The 17,436-nt window shown below is 45.4% G+C and overlaps 1 long non-coding RNA gene and 1 gene segment (V, D, J or C); one reads left to right on the top strand and one right to left on the bottom strand.

The window, feature by feature from the left end:
- Positions 1-1,121: 1,121 nt before the first annotated feature.
- LOC109304763 lies at positions 1,122-11,644 on the top strand. The gene is made up of 3 exons (XR_002099461.1): positions 1,122-1,132; positions 10,668-10,673; positions 11,378-11,644. It is a non-coding gene; the product is annotated as an uncharacterized LOC109304763 (long non-coding RNA).
- On the bottom strand, positions 3,717-13,544 carry LOC109304762. The segment is given in 5 exon segments: positions 3,953-4,038; positions 5,990-6,096; positions 6,896-6,913; positions 7,350-7,694; positions 13,396-13,537. Coding segments are annotated over 5 exon segments (540 nt in total).
- Between the last annotated feature and the right edge of the window lie 3,892 nt (positions 13,545-17,436).

Genomic DNA, 17,436 nt, shown 5'->3' with positions numbered 1-17,436 from the left:
CATCTGCTAAACTCTGTAATGTTTTGCCACCTACAACTCTGTACTGATGCAGTTACTATGTGCAGGGTCTTGCTCTGTGTTCTGCATAGCATTACGTTTAAATATGTTCACTCCCCTTACCCCAAGCTACCATAGGCTAATGAAATGACCTAGATTGCATCCACATATATCAACTATATTTCATGTAACCACCATGCTTGCTTTAGTCTCTACAAGTCAAAGTAATTAACTATGTTTTTAACATTCACTAATAAAATGTTAAATCTGTTAAAACAGACTTCAGACATTTTCTAAATATGCACTGGCCCTTCTTTCTATTTGTTTTACATATTTTCATGTTGTCAGCCTTGGATGAACGCTGTCTAATTATATTGCAGTTGCTGAGGGTGAGAATCTGCCAGATGTCTTCTCCTATAAAGCTTCATACACATCCATGGCACTTTATCAGATATTCAGAGTAAGTGACATTGAGCTACAAGGCTGAACCTCAGGCAACATTTCCTTACAGGAAGAAGAACCATGGGACTGCAGTCTCACTCCCCAGGGAATGGAAGATGAAAGCGCTATTACTTGTGTCATTTGAAGTGAAACCAGACAAAACCCTGGGATATAAAGAGGGGGATGCAAACCTGGCTCCTGTGGAGAGCTGAGTGGGAGTAGGTACAGACTCAGCAGCTCTATTTCCATCCCAGATGTTTGTCATTTGGAGAGACCCAGAAATACTCATTTCTCTTCTTCTCAAAAACAGGTCACTGACCTCGAAATACCTACAACCACCCCCCATACTCCTTCCCCTTTGTCAAGTGGGTGCAACAGCTGCACTTGCCCAAACCTACTGCAGCTTTCTGCGAAAGGAGGAGATGGTGTGATAACGTGAGTTACCAAAACCACCTGCCACACGAGGACTCACAGGCACCGCTATTTCTGTCTAACAGCAGGGTGGTGCGGTGGTGGGGTGGGGACTTTCTGTGCCTCACAGAGGCATGGTGGGGGGACTCTGTGGTAAGAGGTGCTGATAAGCTGTAGAAACGGTTTCACAAACAAATGTCAAACCGCATCCTGTTATGCCTAAAACTCAACTGCTTTTCTCTTAAAAGCGCTCTGTAAAGGGTTGGTGGGAGGAGCGGGTCAGGTTCATAATGTGACCTAACTTCCATCCCTCACAACAATTAAGAAAGCTTTCTGCAGTGTTCATTGCCATACCATGCCTCTGACAGATTTCACAAACTAGCCCCAGCAGCACCCACTGACAATGCCCTGCAGCACCCACTGCTATTTCAGTTCCAGGCCTTCTCATCAGAACTACACCCGTGCACCTTTATGTTAACCCTAGAACCTCTGGGTTTTCCAGTCCTGGGACCTCCTGCTGCCTCATTTGTTCCATCCTTGAGCTCCCCATACCGCTGTGCCAATGCCCCTCGCTCCTGCACTGCACTCCTTCTGCTATGCCAGTTCTGGGCTTCCAGCTCAAGAAACTCCACCTGTGCCCTTCTATGCTGCACTACAGCACCTCCAACTTTCCAGTCCTGCATGTACTCTGCACCCTTCACTCACCTCTGCAGCAATGTTTTGGTACTGATCTTCATCTTCCTCTATTATTCATCTTCTGGGGCTTTCTTTTTTTTAGTAGAGTTCACTGTATAATATTGAAGTCCTTGAAGAAGTCCAAGATTATTTTAATAGAGTCTATCTAAGTAGATTTGTACACAGGTAGACCTTAAATTGCCCATTTTCCCCTTGAGTCTTTTAGGTGCATTCCATGAGCTGGGATGGCATCAAAGCCCTTCAGTAGCAGTTACTGAACCATTAACGAGAAATGAGAAGGTGCATTCCTTAAGTTAGGCCCTTCCCTTTCCATGGTGGGCACTGCCACCTGAACCCGTGACTGTTTCTAGCAACACTGGCCTAGACAGGGTCATGAACCACAGGGCTTGGATCTCAGTTTCAGTTTCCCAGCATCTCAGGGGTGCTAGGGATACTTATCTCTTCTTTCTCCATCATTTGGGGCTGTGAGAGGTGCCTCTAAATTACTTAGAGTTTATTCTGTGAAACCTACTGCCACTAGATATTAGTCATCTAGAAAAGAGTGGGGACAGCTACAACATCACTCTAACACTATGGTATCTGCAGGATCAGTTTCTGGTATCTTCAGCTCTTATGCTTTACCCAAGAAGTTTACCCCTAGTCCCCAGGCAAAATGCACTGATAATTGATAGCTTCCAATACTGTTCCCCACTGCATCTGTCCCCCACGTCCTGTTTCTTCACCATTTAGACTCCAAGAAATGTATGAAATGGAACAAATTGTACAAGCTGTTCTACATGTGAAAACTCAGCACTCATCTTAAAGCAGTATCTCCCTCATGCTGATCATTATTGATTCTTGGCCTTTCTAGGATTTTGTGCTAAAAAAATAAGTAGCTTGGAGCAAAATGTCCTGGTGCTCTTCTGACAGCACCACATAATAGCAATAATGCTGCCTGACTTGTGCAGCTCAGCTGCCACGTGGTGAAAGGAGGAAGCCAGCATAGCTGCCTCTCAACTGTATTCACCATAGACTACTGTTATAACATATAATATGTTGCTTATTTGCCAAGCTTTGAGTGAAAAGTCCTGAAGGCCGGGCTTTTGTTTCTTATGCAGAGTGCCACACAGTCCAGTGGTGTTATATAGGCTAACTGGGACAGATATTTAGATATGGATGAATGATATGTAGAGCAAAGCACTATTCTGAAACATGTGGCATTATCCATTGTCAGAAATAGGGAACTCAATGAGATCAGTTATTGCATGTGTTTTGCAACAGTGGACAATAAGATACTAGTATGGGTGGATGCCTGGTTTTCTCACACTGAAATAACTGATGAGGTAATAGGGGACAATATAGGATAGTGGCGGGCATGATCCATCTAGGCAGGGAGTGGTGGAGGGGAGAAAACAATTGGTTTCTTTCAGTGAAGCAGGAACTTGGTTTCTCCTGGCAAAACAGAGAGTATCACACCCGCCTAGATGAACACAAGGATGGCATGGTACAAAGATCCCCTTTTACAATGAATCCATGTGCTCAGACACCCAGCACAATTGCTACCAAATGACATCACAGGGTGTTGTGTCATGGGCCACGTTTTAACATTAGAACATGTTAAAAGTAGAATGTGTTCTGAGCAGTTGCATGGTAATGCTTACAACAAACTTATAACATGCACAACCTGTGTGCAGTATGCGTTATGCATGTTTTCTTTCCATTACAGGATCCTGCCAGTGCCCTACACCAGAGCTGGTTGGAGACTCCAGTGCAGTCCCAGGACTGGGACTGACAATCAGCTGGCTGTAGGTCCCAGCCCTGGGATTGCAATTGATTATATTGTCTCCATGAAGCAGTCCAATGTTAGCTCAGCACATATTGCTTAATACAATCTGGAGATACTCCTTACTGGAAAAGGCATAATTTTGCTACAGTATGATAGCACTTAGCACGTATTATCCTCCTTGAATGTGCAGATGCCCGTGTTTTAAGTACACTTAGCACATGCTAAGTGTCCCATTCAACATGCTGAGTGTCCCATTCTAGCCCTCACAAGCTTGGGGGTAGAATACTAGGCATGCATCCTTCAAAATGCATGCCCAGCCTACTCCTGGGGGAGCTGTCAGTAATTTTAGATCCCTTATCCTTTCTGTCACCCACTCATATTCACATATAAAGCCAGTCCAGTCCAGTGCATTCTCAAAGACATGAAAATGTCAAGGACATTTTTATTTCTTGCAGCAGCATCTGTTTAAAAACAAAACATAAATGCAGACAACATCCATAATGATTGCATGCATTTTTTTATCAGAAGCAAAGTTTTGAAGCATGAAAATACAGACGGAAATCCTCAAACTGCGGTTCTTAGCATTCATCTGAACCAAAGCCAAAGTACTGTGCTGGTTCCTGAAACAAACAGGACTTGTGAGGCTGGTGTGCATGCATCTTCCCCATTATGTAGCCCTGTATGAAGGCTCTGGCCTGCTTCTTTATGAAAAAGAGCTTCTAGTGCATCTGCTGAGGAAGAAAAGGAGATAAAACAAATTAGTCCTGGGCCACCCTCAGCTGTAGAACTGCAAGCACTGAACAGCTGAGAGTGAAACACCCAGTGAAATGGGATGGGGGAAAGGGTCATATTTCTGTCCCAGTTTGTCAGTCCACAACCCCACCCCTATCTGTGTCTGGTGCACAGAGCTAAACTGATCCATTTAAAGGAACAATTACAGAGGGGCATTTGGTCGGGTGATTATGTAAGTAAATGCTTGGTAGATAAACAGATAGTGAGAGAGAAGACAGACAGACAGACAGATGTAAAGAGAAAAGAATGAAACTGGCTTTTCTTTCCCTTCCATTGGTATAAATAAGGGGTATCTTTATTTAAGTCAGTGGAATCACATTGGCATAAAACCAGTACAAAAATAAATCATGGTTGCTGTATTTGTCCGGTATAAACATCAAAGGCAGACATGCATTGATCCTGGAAACTAGACTTCAAGGACCAACTCCTCTCTCCCGGTTGGCAATGGATAAATTGTGACCTAAAATGTTGACCTAAATGTTTTCTATCTCAAACATCTCAGATTGCTGCTTCCACAAGCTCTTGCTCTAGGTGGAAGGGATTAACTGCTGCTTTTTTGTAGGTGTTTCCTGTTAACTAAAGAGACATATGTGATGAGAAAAACCTCACCCTGTATTTTTTTCCATTCAGTTACTAAGGCTACAAATATTTCTACATAATGGAAACATCACGGCTTCTGTTTGGCCATGCTAGAGACTTCACAAGCAACTGAAAAAAACAAGAATCAGCTCAGAAGGCCCCCATATATATCTGATAAGCACCATGAAAATAAGAGATAACATACAGCTGAATACAGCCCTAGAGAAACAAGCTTCTTTATTTTCTCCCTCTCTTCCTGACCGCCCCTGCCCCTGCCCCTCCCCCAGTGCTCCTGTGCCCTTTTTCTGTTTCTTTTGTTCATAGACACATTTTTCCATCACTTGCCCTCACTCTCTTCTAATTTTCTGGTCATTCATTTCCTCCTTGGCTCATCTCTGGCCTTTTTCCTCTAGCGTCCAGTTTCCTTCACTCCTGTCTTATTGCTATGGAGGCTCTATATTCTGTCACATTTTACTCCTCTTCTTTTTGTCATGTGTTTCCTCTCTGTTTCTCTCTATCTCTGTCCCTCTCTCTAGCCATTGCACTTGCTTGAATACCAAGAAGGAGGGATACATGAAGAACATGAGAAAGAAAAACTCTAAATAAGCATTTTGCACCTTAAAAAGTGTAGATGTTTTATTCTGGGGAGAAGGAGGAAGCTGGCCCCTATTTTGTCTGAGCCAGGTTCCCTCCAAACCCTCCACCACATCTTTGAGCTAGAATGCACTTCAGCACTGGTGAGGCCACATCTGGAGTACTGTGCCCAGTTTTGGGGCCCCACTACAAAAAGGATGTGGACAAATTTGAGAGTCCAGTGGAGGGTAACAAAAATGGTGCAGAGAGAAGGCATGTGACTTATGAGGAGAGGCTGAGGGAACTGGGTTTATTTAGTCTAGAGAAGAGAAGACTAAGGGGGGGATTTAATAGCAGTCTTCAACTAGAGCCCCCCTGAAGGGGGGGGCTCTACAGAGGATGGCGCTGTACTGTTCTCAGTGGTGGTAGGTGACAAAAGAAACAAAGGTCTGAAGCTACAGCAAGGAAGTCTAGGATAGCTATTATGAAAAAAAAACTTTCTCACTAGGACAGTAGTAAAGCACTGGAACAGTTTACCCAGAGCGGTTGTGGAATCTCCATCCTTGGAGGTTTTTAAGACCTGGCTAGACAAAGCCTTGGCTGGGATTATCTAGTTGGGGATGGTCTTGCTTTAAGCACGGGGTTGAACTAGATGACCTCCTGAAGTCCGTTCCAACCCTAATTTTCTATGATTCTATGATTCTAAGGGAGTACAGAAAAAAAGATTCCTCTCACCTTGCTCCGTAGTATAAGCCCCATCACAAACAACCCATACAAGATACTCTTGCAAAAAAGCATCAGGTACACAAAATACCCAGTTCTGGAACTTCTCTGGTACAACTCTGAAAGGCAAGGAAGGAAACAATAAATCCAAACCAACAGGGAAGTGGAAGATTTCTTTGGAGTCTTTAGGAGAATAAAGTTCAATGCTTATCTATAAACTCTGGTGGTGATCTATCTGGCTGCCTATGGCTCTATCTCCAAGAAGGGTTATAATCCTACCGGATGTCACAAGGTGAAGATGGTTGGCCCTACCTGGAATAGATCTGAAGACTGCTAAAGAGAATCTAAGAATGTGAAGACCTCATCCTGGAAACTCAAGGAGTGAGACCATTCCCTCAGAGACAATACTAATCCCAGCACTCTCCTTTAAGGGGATGATAAGCATTAGGGAAGGGTGTGGGCACTTCCATGGGAGATGCTCTCCCCTCTGAGTCAGTACTGAATTTCCCACTAGATTGTGAGGGGTGCACTGCTGCTGAAGGTGCAATGTTTTAGCAGAGAGAGAGCTGGAGTACTGAACACTTGCACGTAGTAAAAGGATTTTTGTAGGTGTAGGCCTGAGCGCACACACACCACCCATGTTCTCTTTCGTACAACCACATCCACACAGGCACACACACATACCTCTGTGCACCAATAAATATGTGTACACACATATGCCTCTGCATACACAATTATACACATGCACATCTGCATGCATATGCATGCCCCCACATGCATGTTGCCACATTGGATACACAAGCACAGAAATACTTCTATATATCCAACATACATATGAGGCTGCCTGCACACACATATGTAAATCCATGTTTCATGACAGCATGAACTTAAAACGAGAAAAGGGTTTTTTTAACTGACCTTCAGTGATACTGCAACCTGAAAGCAGAAGGAGAAGAAAAGTGACAATTAGTACCTGAACCCATACATCTGTTCCACTAACAGGGGACTCCCAGCTCCCACAACTATCTGTGGATGCAGGGAGGAGGGCTACATCTCTATCTTCCTGTTTGGAGGAGACCTGGTTTGGATTCCTTGGCCTGGTCTCAGTTTCCCAAGAGCTGTCGAAGGCTAGGAGTGTTGCACAGAATGGCCCAAAGGCCATAAAGTGCAGCAATGTGTTCTGCTTTGCAGGAGCCCAGTATGCCAATTTCTATGTTCCTATTCTTTCTCTCAGGCTAGCAGTGAACCTGGTACTAGTGGCCTGGGGTGCCAGGCATGAGAACTACTTTCTAGTCTTACTGCTACAACCAGGGCTGGGAAGGCTATATGGATCAGGCTCAATACCTTGACAGATTTCCTGCTTTGGACTCACCTGCTACACCTTGAATGTTTTTCGGATATTGTACTGGTGTTGACTCTTTGCCATAGAAGCTGACAAGACACTGGAAAATGTTCTTGGTGTTGAACCACTCCTGGCTGGGGATCCTCAGGCGGCTGGTCAGGGAGTACATCCGTGTTTGGTTGTCCCGGGTGGCATGCTCATCTGTCCCCACACCTTCTGTCCTCTCATTACCATTGACTTTCCAGGTCACGTTGATGTGGTCGGGGTAGAAGCCTGTGGCCACACACACCAGCGTAGCCTTTTTCTTCTCTTTGATCTCCTTTTGTGATGGGGCAAAGACGGTCACTTCAGGCTCTGTGATATTGAGGTCATCCTCTAGAACAGAAAGCAGCATGGCCACTGAGCTTAGCACAAGTACCCATGCCCTCCCCTGTGTCAGAAGCCCCCTCCAAGCCACCAATTAAACTACGTGGCAGAAGAATCAATGAATGGAGATTCTGTGCTACCTTTTGGATTCCTCAAAGGGGACCCAATATTTTAAACCCAAACAGAAGTACATTTACATTATCTTTTATACATTTAAGTACATTTATAATACATTTTTAAATATTTTGGATCAGAGGCTGAACCTGTAGTCACTCCGTAGGTGCCACTTCCGCTGAAGTCATGGACTTTCACTAGCTGCAGAATCTGGGTCTAGTATTTGGCATATATCAGTACCAGGTAAATGTACTTTCTCTTTGTCTGTCTGTCTGTCTAGTCCTGTCCTGAGACCTATTTCTCTTTCATCACTTGGTGTATCGCAGTATATTCTCTTTCACTTCAGAATGAAGCCTTTAAAGTAAAGCTTCATGCCCAGTCAGTTTGATTTCCAGTCCCTCAGCAAAACCCCTGCTTTTGCTCCTACAGTTTGAAAAAAGGGGGAAAGAAAAAAAAAACAGAGTGCAGCAAGACTTCCCAACCCCCTCCCACCAAATACCGCAAAGAAGTTTGGAGCCCAAGAGTAAGGAAACACACCCTATAGATCACCTTTCCTTACCTAAGACAGTCAGCTTGGTTCCTGTCCCAAAATGCTGCTCATATGAAGAGCACAGAGCCACAGAGATGTAGTAAAACTGCCTCTGCTGCCTATATAGCCTAAGGCTCTTATACTTCTTAGGCCAAACTCTGACTGAAGTCAAAGGCAATTTGCCTAAACAGGGGCCACAGGACTAGGCCTGCAGAGTCTCTTCAAGGAACCAGGAAGAATCCATGTTGTACAAGGCCATTTGGCCACGAAAGGTATATAAGGCACCTATTGGACTTAGGTGTGGAATAGTGTGATTCTATTATATTCAGCTTAAATAGCTGAAAATCCCTAAACGCATCTAATCTTGTAACATAACATCATCTTACCCTTAAGACTAAGTCAGAAAAGATGAAAGACGAGGAGGAGGACCCACTCTTTTTTTGCATTAAGTATATTTCAGGGCCTTGAGCAGGGTGGATTAGAATTACACTTAGGTGCCCAAGTCCATTTATGCACCTAATAGGTGGCATGGAATCTGGCCCTTGGATTCTGCACTTTGACCCCACTCCCCATTTCACAGGGCTTATTGGCTTCATCATTTGTAGTCCTAAGTTGTCCTTGACTCTGCAGTGGGCCACTCCACTACCTTCACCAGGCAAATCTGTTTCTGAGACCAGCCCCTTCTGACTCTCAGTATCTTTTGTGTATAAGGTTCTCCTAAACTCTTCTTTCTAGGGCCTCTGTTTTTTCCTGTCTGTCCTGCCATTTCTGAAAGAACTGAACTTATTTCTTCCTTCACTCATATTATTTCTTCAAGAGACTGATTTTTGCACAAGGATGGAAGAGGTAGAGTATTACAATGAACTAGCCTCTGTGGGCCTTATGCAAACAACTCAACTAAGGTAAAAAACATAGTCAAGAGCTCAGCAAGTTGGGTGACAGGTTCTGTTCCTGACTCTGCCACTGATGCTGAATGAGACCTTGGATGAGCCATTTAACTTGTGTGTGCCTGTTTCCCACTGCATAAAATGCAAGTCATGATGTCCAGTCCACCCACACTCATAAAGAGCTTTGAGATCTGTGGATAAAAATATTCTATATAAAGGATATAAACACAGTTTTTTGTAATCCTATTCCTCAACTACATTATTAACTGAATACATGCTATGAGTACTTGAGCATGTGTGTGTGTATGTGTGCATGTGGTTTAGAATAAAGCTATAATTTGGCTGACTGAATTTTTTTCACTACTAATTTCATCGAAAAAAGCCCAGAATATTTCTGGAACCACATTAGAAGGAAACCTTCCAGCCCCAAACTTCTATGAATCTGTGTGAAACTAAAATTGCTTCATTCAAAATTATTCACAGTGAAGATTTCCCACTTTTTAGTTAGCCCAGCCACTCATCCATCTCAGGGTCTCTTCTACCTGGCATAACAGCAGGATTATGTGAATTCCACCTGTGTATATTGTAACCCGGACTGTGTGAAATAGAACGAAGAACATAAGAAACAAGGCTGAATACTAGACACTTCCCTGTGATGAGAGCTTCTCAGGCTGTCTCTGCAAATAAATAAATTCTGGCTGTCTGCATGTGCACAGAATTAATGGAGAAAAAACTTGTTTGATTACTTGTGTTTTACTTTTTCTGCCTAAGCAGTACAAGGTTATGCCTTGCCGTACATACTTCTTGAGCAACGGGGTTTCCATGAATTGATTTCCTTTGGGAGGCAGTTTGAAGGCTCTCTGCACTAGGAAATGTTTTCTTGAGTCACCGTATGAACGTTTCCCCTTTAATTGAATTCTGTTCCCTTTATCTCCCCTCAGGACTCTACAGGGCAAATTGATTAATCCTCTCCCTCCTTGGTATTTACATTCTTGTCTGTTTTTTCTTTCTTTCTTTCTTAGGAATCCAGCATGCTCTTCTTGAATATGCACAGCTGGACCTGTCCCAGGCATGTTGGGGACATTCAGAAGAGAATTATCTCCCTAATCACATTGACCAGCCAGAAACAAACATAACGGGGTGGAATCCAGACCCTTTTAAAAATCAATGTTACTTTTGCCTTTGATTCAGAATTTTACCTTGTATTTTTTTTTCACTTTCCTTTCATGAATCCTGCCTTCCCAAGGAAAAAAAAAAATGTTTTTTGTTGGCTTTTGCTGTTCAGGGGAAATGCATAGATCCTGAGTGTCTGGTAAGACATCTGACCCAGAGGCATAACTATCTATTTCCACACCCTGGGCCAAATGGAGGGGGAATGTTGTGCAGAGAAGGGCTGAGGTTTCAGGCAAGTCTTACCACTCCTAGAGACTCAAAAGACCTCTGCTGCTGCAGTGCAGAGTTGTGTACCATGGTTGCAACATCCAACTCTGTAGGGGCTCAGGGCTGCTGCTGCTGCACAGAATACCACCCCCACCCTCCCGGCCACCGCATCCCTGGCTCCCAGCATGTTCGATGACCCTGAAGTGACAGCTCCCCAGGGGCCACCTTTCTCATGCCCCCGCTAAGGCTGTGCCTGGGGTGGGTGACCCTGTATCCGCCCCTAGTTAGGCTATTGGCCCGACCGTAAAATGAAATTTCTGTTTTCCTTACCTAGAACTGTGAGTTGGGTCCCGTCTCCGAAGTATACCTCTGCACCATAACCAGAGCACAGCGTTTTCCCCCTAGTACCAATGACCCCCCTCCTGACAACAGGGCTCCTCCTCACTCCTTTACTTTTCTGTATTTCCCGTTCATCTCCTTTTGCCCCTCTGTCTCATCTTCTGTCATCTCCTCACTCACCCCCCTTGAATCCCCCTTGAGATCAATTCATCCAGAAGCAAACTGAGCTAGCTGTCACCATAAGTTTGCTTTTCTATCCTGGACTCTTTATCCCATTTCTTTTTTTATTTCCCTCTTACTCACCCAAGACAGTCAGCCGTGTCCCTTCACCAAAGTATAGGGGGTTTGCTCCAGAACACAGCCTCCGAGAGCTGCTCCAAAACTAGCTCTCCTGTCTGTCTCTCCCCTCTGCTGTACCCAAACAGCACAAAACCACCCTGCAGGGCCTTTCAGTGGATCTGGGTGAAGTCTTCACTATGTAGCAGCTGGGTCTTTTGCCTTTGAAGCAGTACAGGATTCCTCTGGGCTGCAGCCTTTTCTAGTTTTATATAACTCAAACAATGAAACAATCCCCATTCCACACTCCACTGCCCACCCCACAGACTTCCCTCATTATTTAGTTTCCTCCTATTCATCCTGCAAGTATCCTGACCTTCACATACACATCCTAACCCAGACACTCCCACCCTGTTATGAAAGTTAGGTCTTTCACTCACCCAGCACGGTCAGTCGAGTTCCTGTCCCAAAATATTGGATGTCTGAGGAGCACAGCTGTGCACTGTAGTGCCAGAACTGTACATTGCCATGCTGGGCCACTTCCCAATGCAGCCTATTGTTAACCCTTACAATGCTGGCCTCTTCTAGAGCAGCAAGCAACAGTGTACTGAGGGAAAATTAATGTACATCCATTCATCATACATCTATCTATGCTTTTATTTAGCTATCTAACTGTCTGTCTGTACATGTCTGAGCAGGATTTAGAAGACTGATTACCTGCATCCACTTCCTAATGGTGACTTGGGTCAGACCTCAGATTTCAAATGACTCCACATCATCCTACCTTCAGTTAAGCAGCTCACTCCTGACTCCTGCCTTTAGGCTCCAGCATTATCAAACACCCCAAGACTTGGTGTTTATCCTGTGAGCATCTTCTACACCACTCCCCACCCTCATTACGCTCCTAATCCATTCCTTTTCCTCATGCATCCAGCTCCCTGGGCAGCTTTATTCTTTATGTATGTCCATGTCCCACCTCAGCCCCTTTCCTCTCACCTCTTTTTCTGACACACACAATCCCTTAGATATTAGTGGGACACAGAGACGTGTGAGTTCTGGGTGCTGCATAGCCCCTGTGTAGGTATAGCCTAACTGTGGAGGTCTAGTTGGACATGGGGGCCATTTCTAGAGGAGTCCAGACAGGACACTGCATGAGCATGGGACATGGTCACCAGGGAGTCTACCAGATGAACACCACCATCCAAAATGCTGACTGTTATTCTAGGTACTCAAGAGCTTCCCCTTTTCTTCTCTTATTAGATGTGGGGTCTCCCTAAGTTCTTCCATTCATCACAAGAGATTAGACCCATTCACTCAGGGTCCCTTTCTGCCTACCTGCCTTCCTTCCATCCTTCCTTCTTCATCTCAGTAATCTTATCAACAACATGGCAAGGAAGAGCTACTCAAGTTAACCCATCAGTTAGCTGTACCCAAGGCATGCCCAGTCATCATGATAGGGTTAGTTAGTTTATTCCTTTCTCAGCCTCTCACCATCATCTCCCCCTCTCTCTTCCCTCAAGACCTTCTCAGTATATTTGCCAAGCTGTAAGTGCTGGCTCAGCATGAGCCACTGAGCTGATGATATCTCTTACCCAAAACAGTGAGCCTTGTTCCTTCTCCGAAGTATGGTATAGAAGTTGTACACAACCTGGCTCCCTCATACACAAAGCCTTCTCAGGAGGAGGGTGATGCCACAGTGGAAGAGATGTGCTCTCTCTCCTCTCTATTATCAATACAACCTGTCCCTTCCCTCATCTCCCAGTGACTCCCCATCCCCTGGAGGAGCCATTCTGACCTCTGGCAATGGGGTGACCTGCCTGCTTGGGGTGCTGGTACACCAACGGATAACTAGTACCATAGACTATGTGTGACCATCTTCCCTTTCCAGTCCTCCCTCCACTCCTTCCTTCTTACTGCTCCTGACCACAAAGAATGGTGGTAGACAAGGATCAGTGGTCTGTCTGTCCTCCCAATGGAAACTGCATGTATTCTGTGTGTGCATGGGGCTGGTTTTAATTGTCCTGATCAGGGACACTTCTTTCCTTGGGCTGGATCCCAGCCTACACCTCTTATTCCAGCATCTAGAGGATCTGACTGTTAAGATGCCCTCACTGCTCTTTTGCATCCTAACATTCTGCCTCCCGATAACTAGGTGCCCGTAGTTTGGCTGGCTGTATCCACTCACCTAACACAGTCAGTCGTGTCCCTTGTCCAAAATTCAGTGGCGAAGTGTTAGAGCACAGCATGAAACCCCTATAGCCAAAAGGAAGAGCCCCCAAAGGCAGAGGCTGCCCCTAGAGGAAAAGCTCAAGGGAGCCTCATTCCTCTGCTCCCACTGAGTTGCAGAGTCCCTCTAAGTGCTGTGTATAGGAGTCCTCACACAAGGAGAGTGGTCCCAATTGTCCCCCTGATATGTCCCAAAAGGCATAGACCTTTCCTTAATCCCTGCTCTAAGACTTTCCCTCCACCTGCTCATGCTATGACCTCTTGTTCTTTGTTTCCAAGTCTGCAGATAATCCCTTGTCATCTATATTAGCCTCTTGGAGGGATTTTCAAATTGACCAAGTCTCTGCCACAACTTGAGCAATCTTTCAGCTGGGGGACATGACTTGATCTCTTGATGTCCTTCTCCAGACACTCTCGTCCTCAGCTACTGGACTGGTGACTACCTAGGCCAGCCCAGTGCCTGGTGCCTGGATTAATCTGTAACTTCCAGATTCATTATATTTAGTTCAAGGAAGCATACACCTAGCAAAAAACCTTTTTTCTCTCATCCCTTCCTCAAACAACTTCCACACTCACTTTCTCCCCAGATGTCTCTGCCTCTGCCATAGTACAGTTTCTCCTCTGCTGTTTCTTTGCTCACCAATTCTCTGTTTACTTCTTAGCCTGTCCAGGGAACATAAATAACTAAGGATGGCTCTCTTCCCCACCACCCACTGAAGTCAGCGTAACTGGTGGCCAAAGTTGGCCAGGGAGATTAAAGCTAAATTTACAGGGTAAACATTCAGTATATAGAGGCAAATTTCCCAGAGCAAGAATTCAAAATTTCCCTTTATTAGGCTCACAAATACCTTGTAAGATGCATTTCCTTACCTAAGACTGTCAGCTTGGTCCCCTCTCCAAAATTCAGCGGTTGATTGTTAACACAGCCGATTTGCTTGCTGCTAAAACCCCCAGGCAGCAGTCAAATGGCTGCAATGACACTGGGAAGAAGGTAGGATACTCCTTTGGAAGGCACATTAAACTGCTTGGGAGGAGACATTAAATTGAGTTCCCTTCTAACAAACTTTGTCAGGGTTTTCCAGGACAAGACTGAAGACTCTCAGGGCATTTTTTGAAGAGCAGGATAGGAGGGTGGCATGGTTATCCAGACAATATTGCTTCTCATTCTGTTAGATGACCCTGTAAAGCTTAGGATTATAGGAAAGCAGAACTAGAAGGGTCCCCACAGGATTATCTAGTTCAGTCCCCTGTTCAAAGCAGGATCATCCCTGACTAAACCATCCCAGCCAAATGTCTGTCTAACCAGCTTTTGAACATTTCCAAGTATGGAGATTTCACAACTTCTCTAGGTAGCCTGTTCCATAGCTTGAGGCTATGTGAAAGCTATAGGTGAAATAAGACCATTAACAACATTAGCTCACACCGTATTATATATTTTCTGCTATTTGAAATGCTTTGATTTGATTAGGGAAGTGTCAGTCACTGAGAGAAAAATGTCTCGTCTTTCTGTGCCCATCTATCCCTGAATCCTGATCCATTTCAGAGTATACAGGTGCCGGGAGAGACATCAGGACCCTCCTGCCTGAACCCTCTCAAAATTGGTGTAACCCTTTCCTAGTGGCAACCTGCAATCTACTCACCTAGAGGTCCATGACATATATTTCTCTTACCTAGCACGGTGAGTTTGGTGCCCTCGCCGAAGTACACTTCAGAGTATGAACACAGTGCTAGAACCACTACCTGCAAACACCTGCCCTCCTCCCAGGAGGCTGCTGTTTCTTGTACTCTTTTTGTACAGCTGTACTCTTTTTTTCCCCCCTTCCTCAAGTCCTGAATCTACTCTGGAAAAAGGTCAGCCTGTCTAATGCTTGCCAATGTCTTGGGATGTATGTGTTGGATTCAGATCAGAGGAGTAAGAAACGGAGAAGAGCTCCTCTCTTCCTTACAGTCCATTCTCTCAGGTTTTGTCCCAGCCCTGGCAGCCGGCCTGAGGACAGGGGCTCTTTTCCCTCTCTGCACCTTTGTGAATGGTTCTCAATTGACCCTACTCTGAAGTCCCGTAACTAAAGGAACCTCTTTGGCATAGGAAACACAATGGCCTGGAGGAAACTTACCGAGCACGGTCAGCTTGGTGCCGTCACCAAAGTACTGCTGTGTGTTTGCACAGTGCAATAAAGAGGTTTCAGAATCTCCTACCCTCAGGTATATGATTAAGAGCCCACAGGGAGTCTGTCAGTTGGGCAAGGGGGTCTGGACAGTACAAAGAGACTCAGCAAGGGACTCTTACCTGAGATGATACATAGCGAATCTGTCTGTCTACCTGTCTATCTATCCGTGTGTGTCTGTCCTTCTGGAGAGACATACGTCTTGGATAGCACTGGAATAGCACGTTCTGACCCTTCAGGTCCCGTCCAGCCTGCAGACCGCATATTTCTGCAATTCATATCTGTATCCCGCACCACAACCCTTTCCTCTGGACTCTATTCGCAACAAATCTACACATCTGGTTTCTCATTTACACTTGTCAAAAGTACTTCGTTTGATGCCCTGTATTTAATAACTTAATACCTTTTCCTTACCTAGTACAGTCAATCTTGTCCCGGAGCCAAACTGTAGTGGAGATTGATTCACAGTGCTACAGAGACCACCTCAAAATATGCCCCTCCCCAGAGTAAGGATGGAGGAAAGTAGAAAATGTCATAGTGAACTTGTCAGTACACAGGTTGGAGTGGGCTTGTAACTGAGGACAGTTCAAAAGGGCGAGAAGGTATTTTCTAGTGGTGAGACTGAGTAGCCAGTGGCATTGTCTCCCAAAGAGAAGAGGTGGAAAGTCTACCACATGGACACTGAAAACACAGGGGGGAGCAGGGCTTGATAGGGTATTCCCTACCCATTGTCCCTAGAAGTCACTTACCTAGGACGGTGAGCCTGGTCCCCTCTCCAAAGTACACGACGTTACCAGAACACAGTGCTGGTAGGCCTGGCAAAATCAACTACAGTTTTTTTCTTGGGGTGGCTCAGCCACCTGGCACTTGGGAATGCCACAACACAGCTCCCTCCATGAAGGAAGCTTCGAAAGGCTGTGGGAGGACTGGAAAGGAAGCGATGCGGAAACCAGGTTGCTACATGGTGTGACTCTCACTGGTGCTTCTTGCTTCTTCACAACAGATGTCTGCCTGATGAGGTTGTCCTGTAGAGGAGTCCCATAGATCAAGAAACCATGGGATGAGCTGAACGGGGCCTCCTATGCCAGGGCAGCCTCCGCTGGGAGGGTTGGCTAGAAGCCTGTTTCCGCAGGTCTGACCCAGGACAGCCTACAGGTTGGGGTGCATGATAGCTTGAAACTAAGCCGGCAACCCTTAGAGAAGCTATGGACACCAGGAAAAAATGCTCTGCTGTGTTTTGCACAGCTCTCCTTGTTGAGGGCATTCCCCAGGCACCTCCAACCCTTTCTACAAAGGGAGGTAAGTTTTTGTAAAGGCCTCCCGGCAGAATGTATCATCGTGCCCTGTTGTAGCACTATATTTCAGCCTTCTACAAAAACAGCTCCTCCTTCAGTCCCGCCTCTACCCCTGCTGCACTGGGAGGGGACTGAGGACATGTCGGGGGCTGTGTTCATACTGACTGAGCTGAGGAAGAGGATGACGGTGGTTGGGGTTACCATACCACACAGACACCTGGCTGGATAGAGGCATTTCTAGGACTCCCTACAGCAGCAATTTGCTGTGCTGTCTCCCCCCTCCTTACTTCCACTTGCTAAGAGAACCTAGTATTTATATCGGAGGAGGAGGGCCAGGGGGAGGGGCTGGAAACCACACAATTACCCGAACAGACACTTTTACAGAGACAATCATGCGGATCCACATACAGAGACATGGCTTTGAGCACAGGGTGCAAATAGCTGACAATGCGTTGTACACATAGAGGCACAGATACACTTAAAAAGCACATGTAGGCAGACAGAGGAGTGAGGAAATAGGGGTAAATGAGTACAGCAACG

The sequence above is a fragment of the Gavialis gangeticus genome, unplaced genomic scaffold (genome assembly GCF_001723915.1).
Source record: "Gavialis gangeticus isolate Ggan-Ray unplaced genomic scaffold, GavGan_comp1, whole genome shotgun sequence".
Classification (NCBI taxonomy): domain Eukaryota; kingdom Metazoa; phylum Chordata; order Crocodylia; family Gavialidae; genus Gavialis; species Gavialis gangeticus.
The sequence above is the reverse complement of the archived record's forward strand: the minus strand, read 5'-3'. Positions and strand labels throughout refer to the sequence as shown.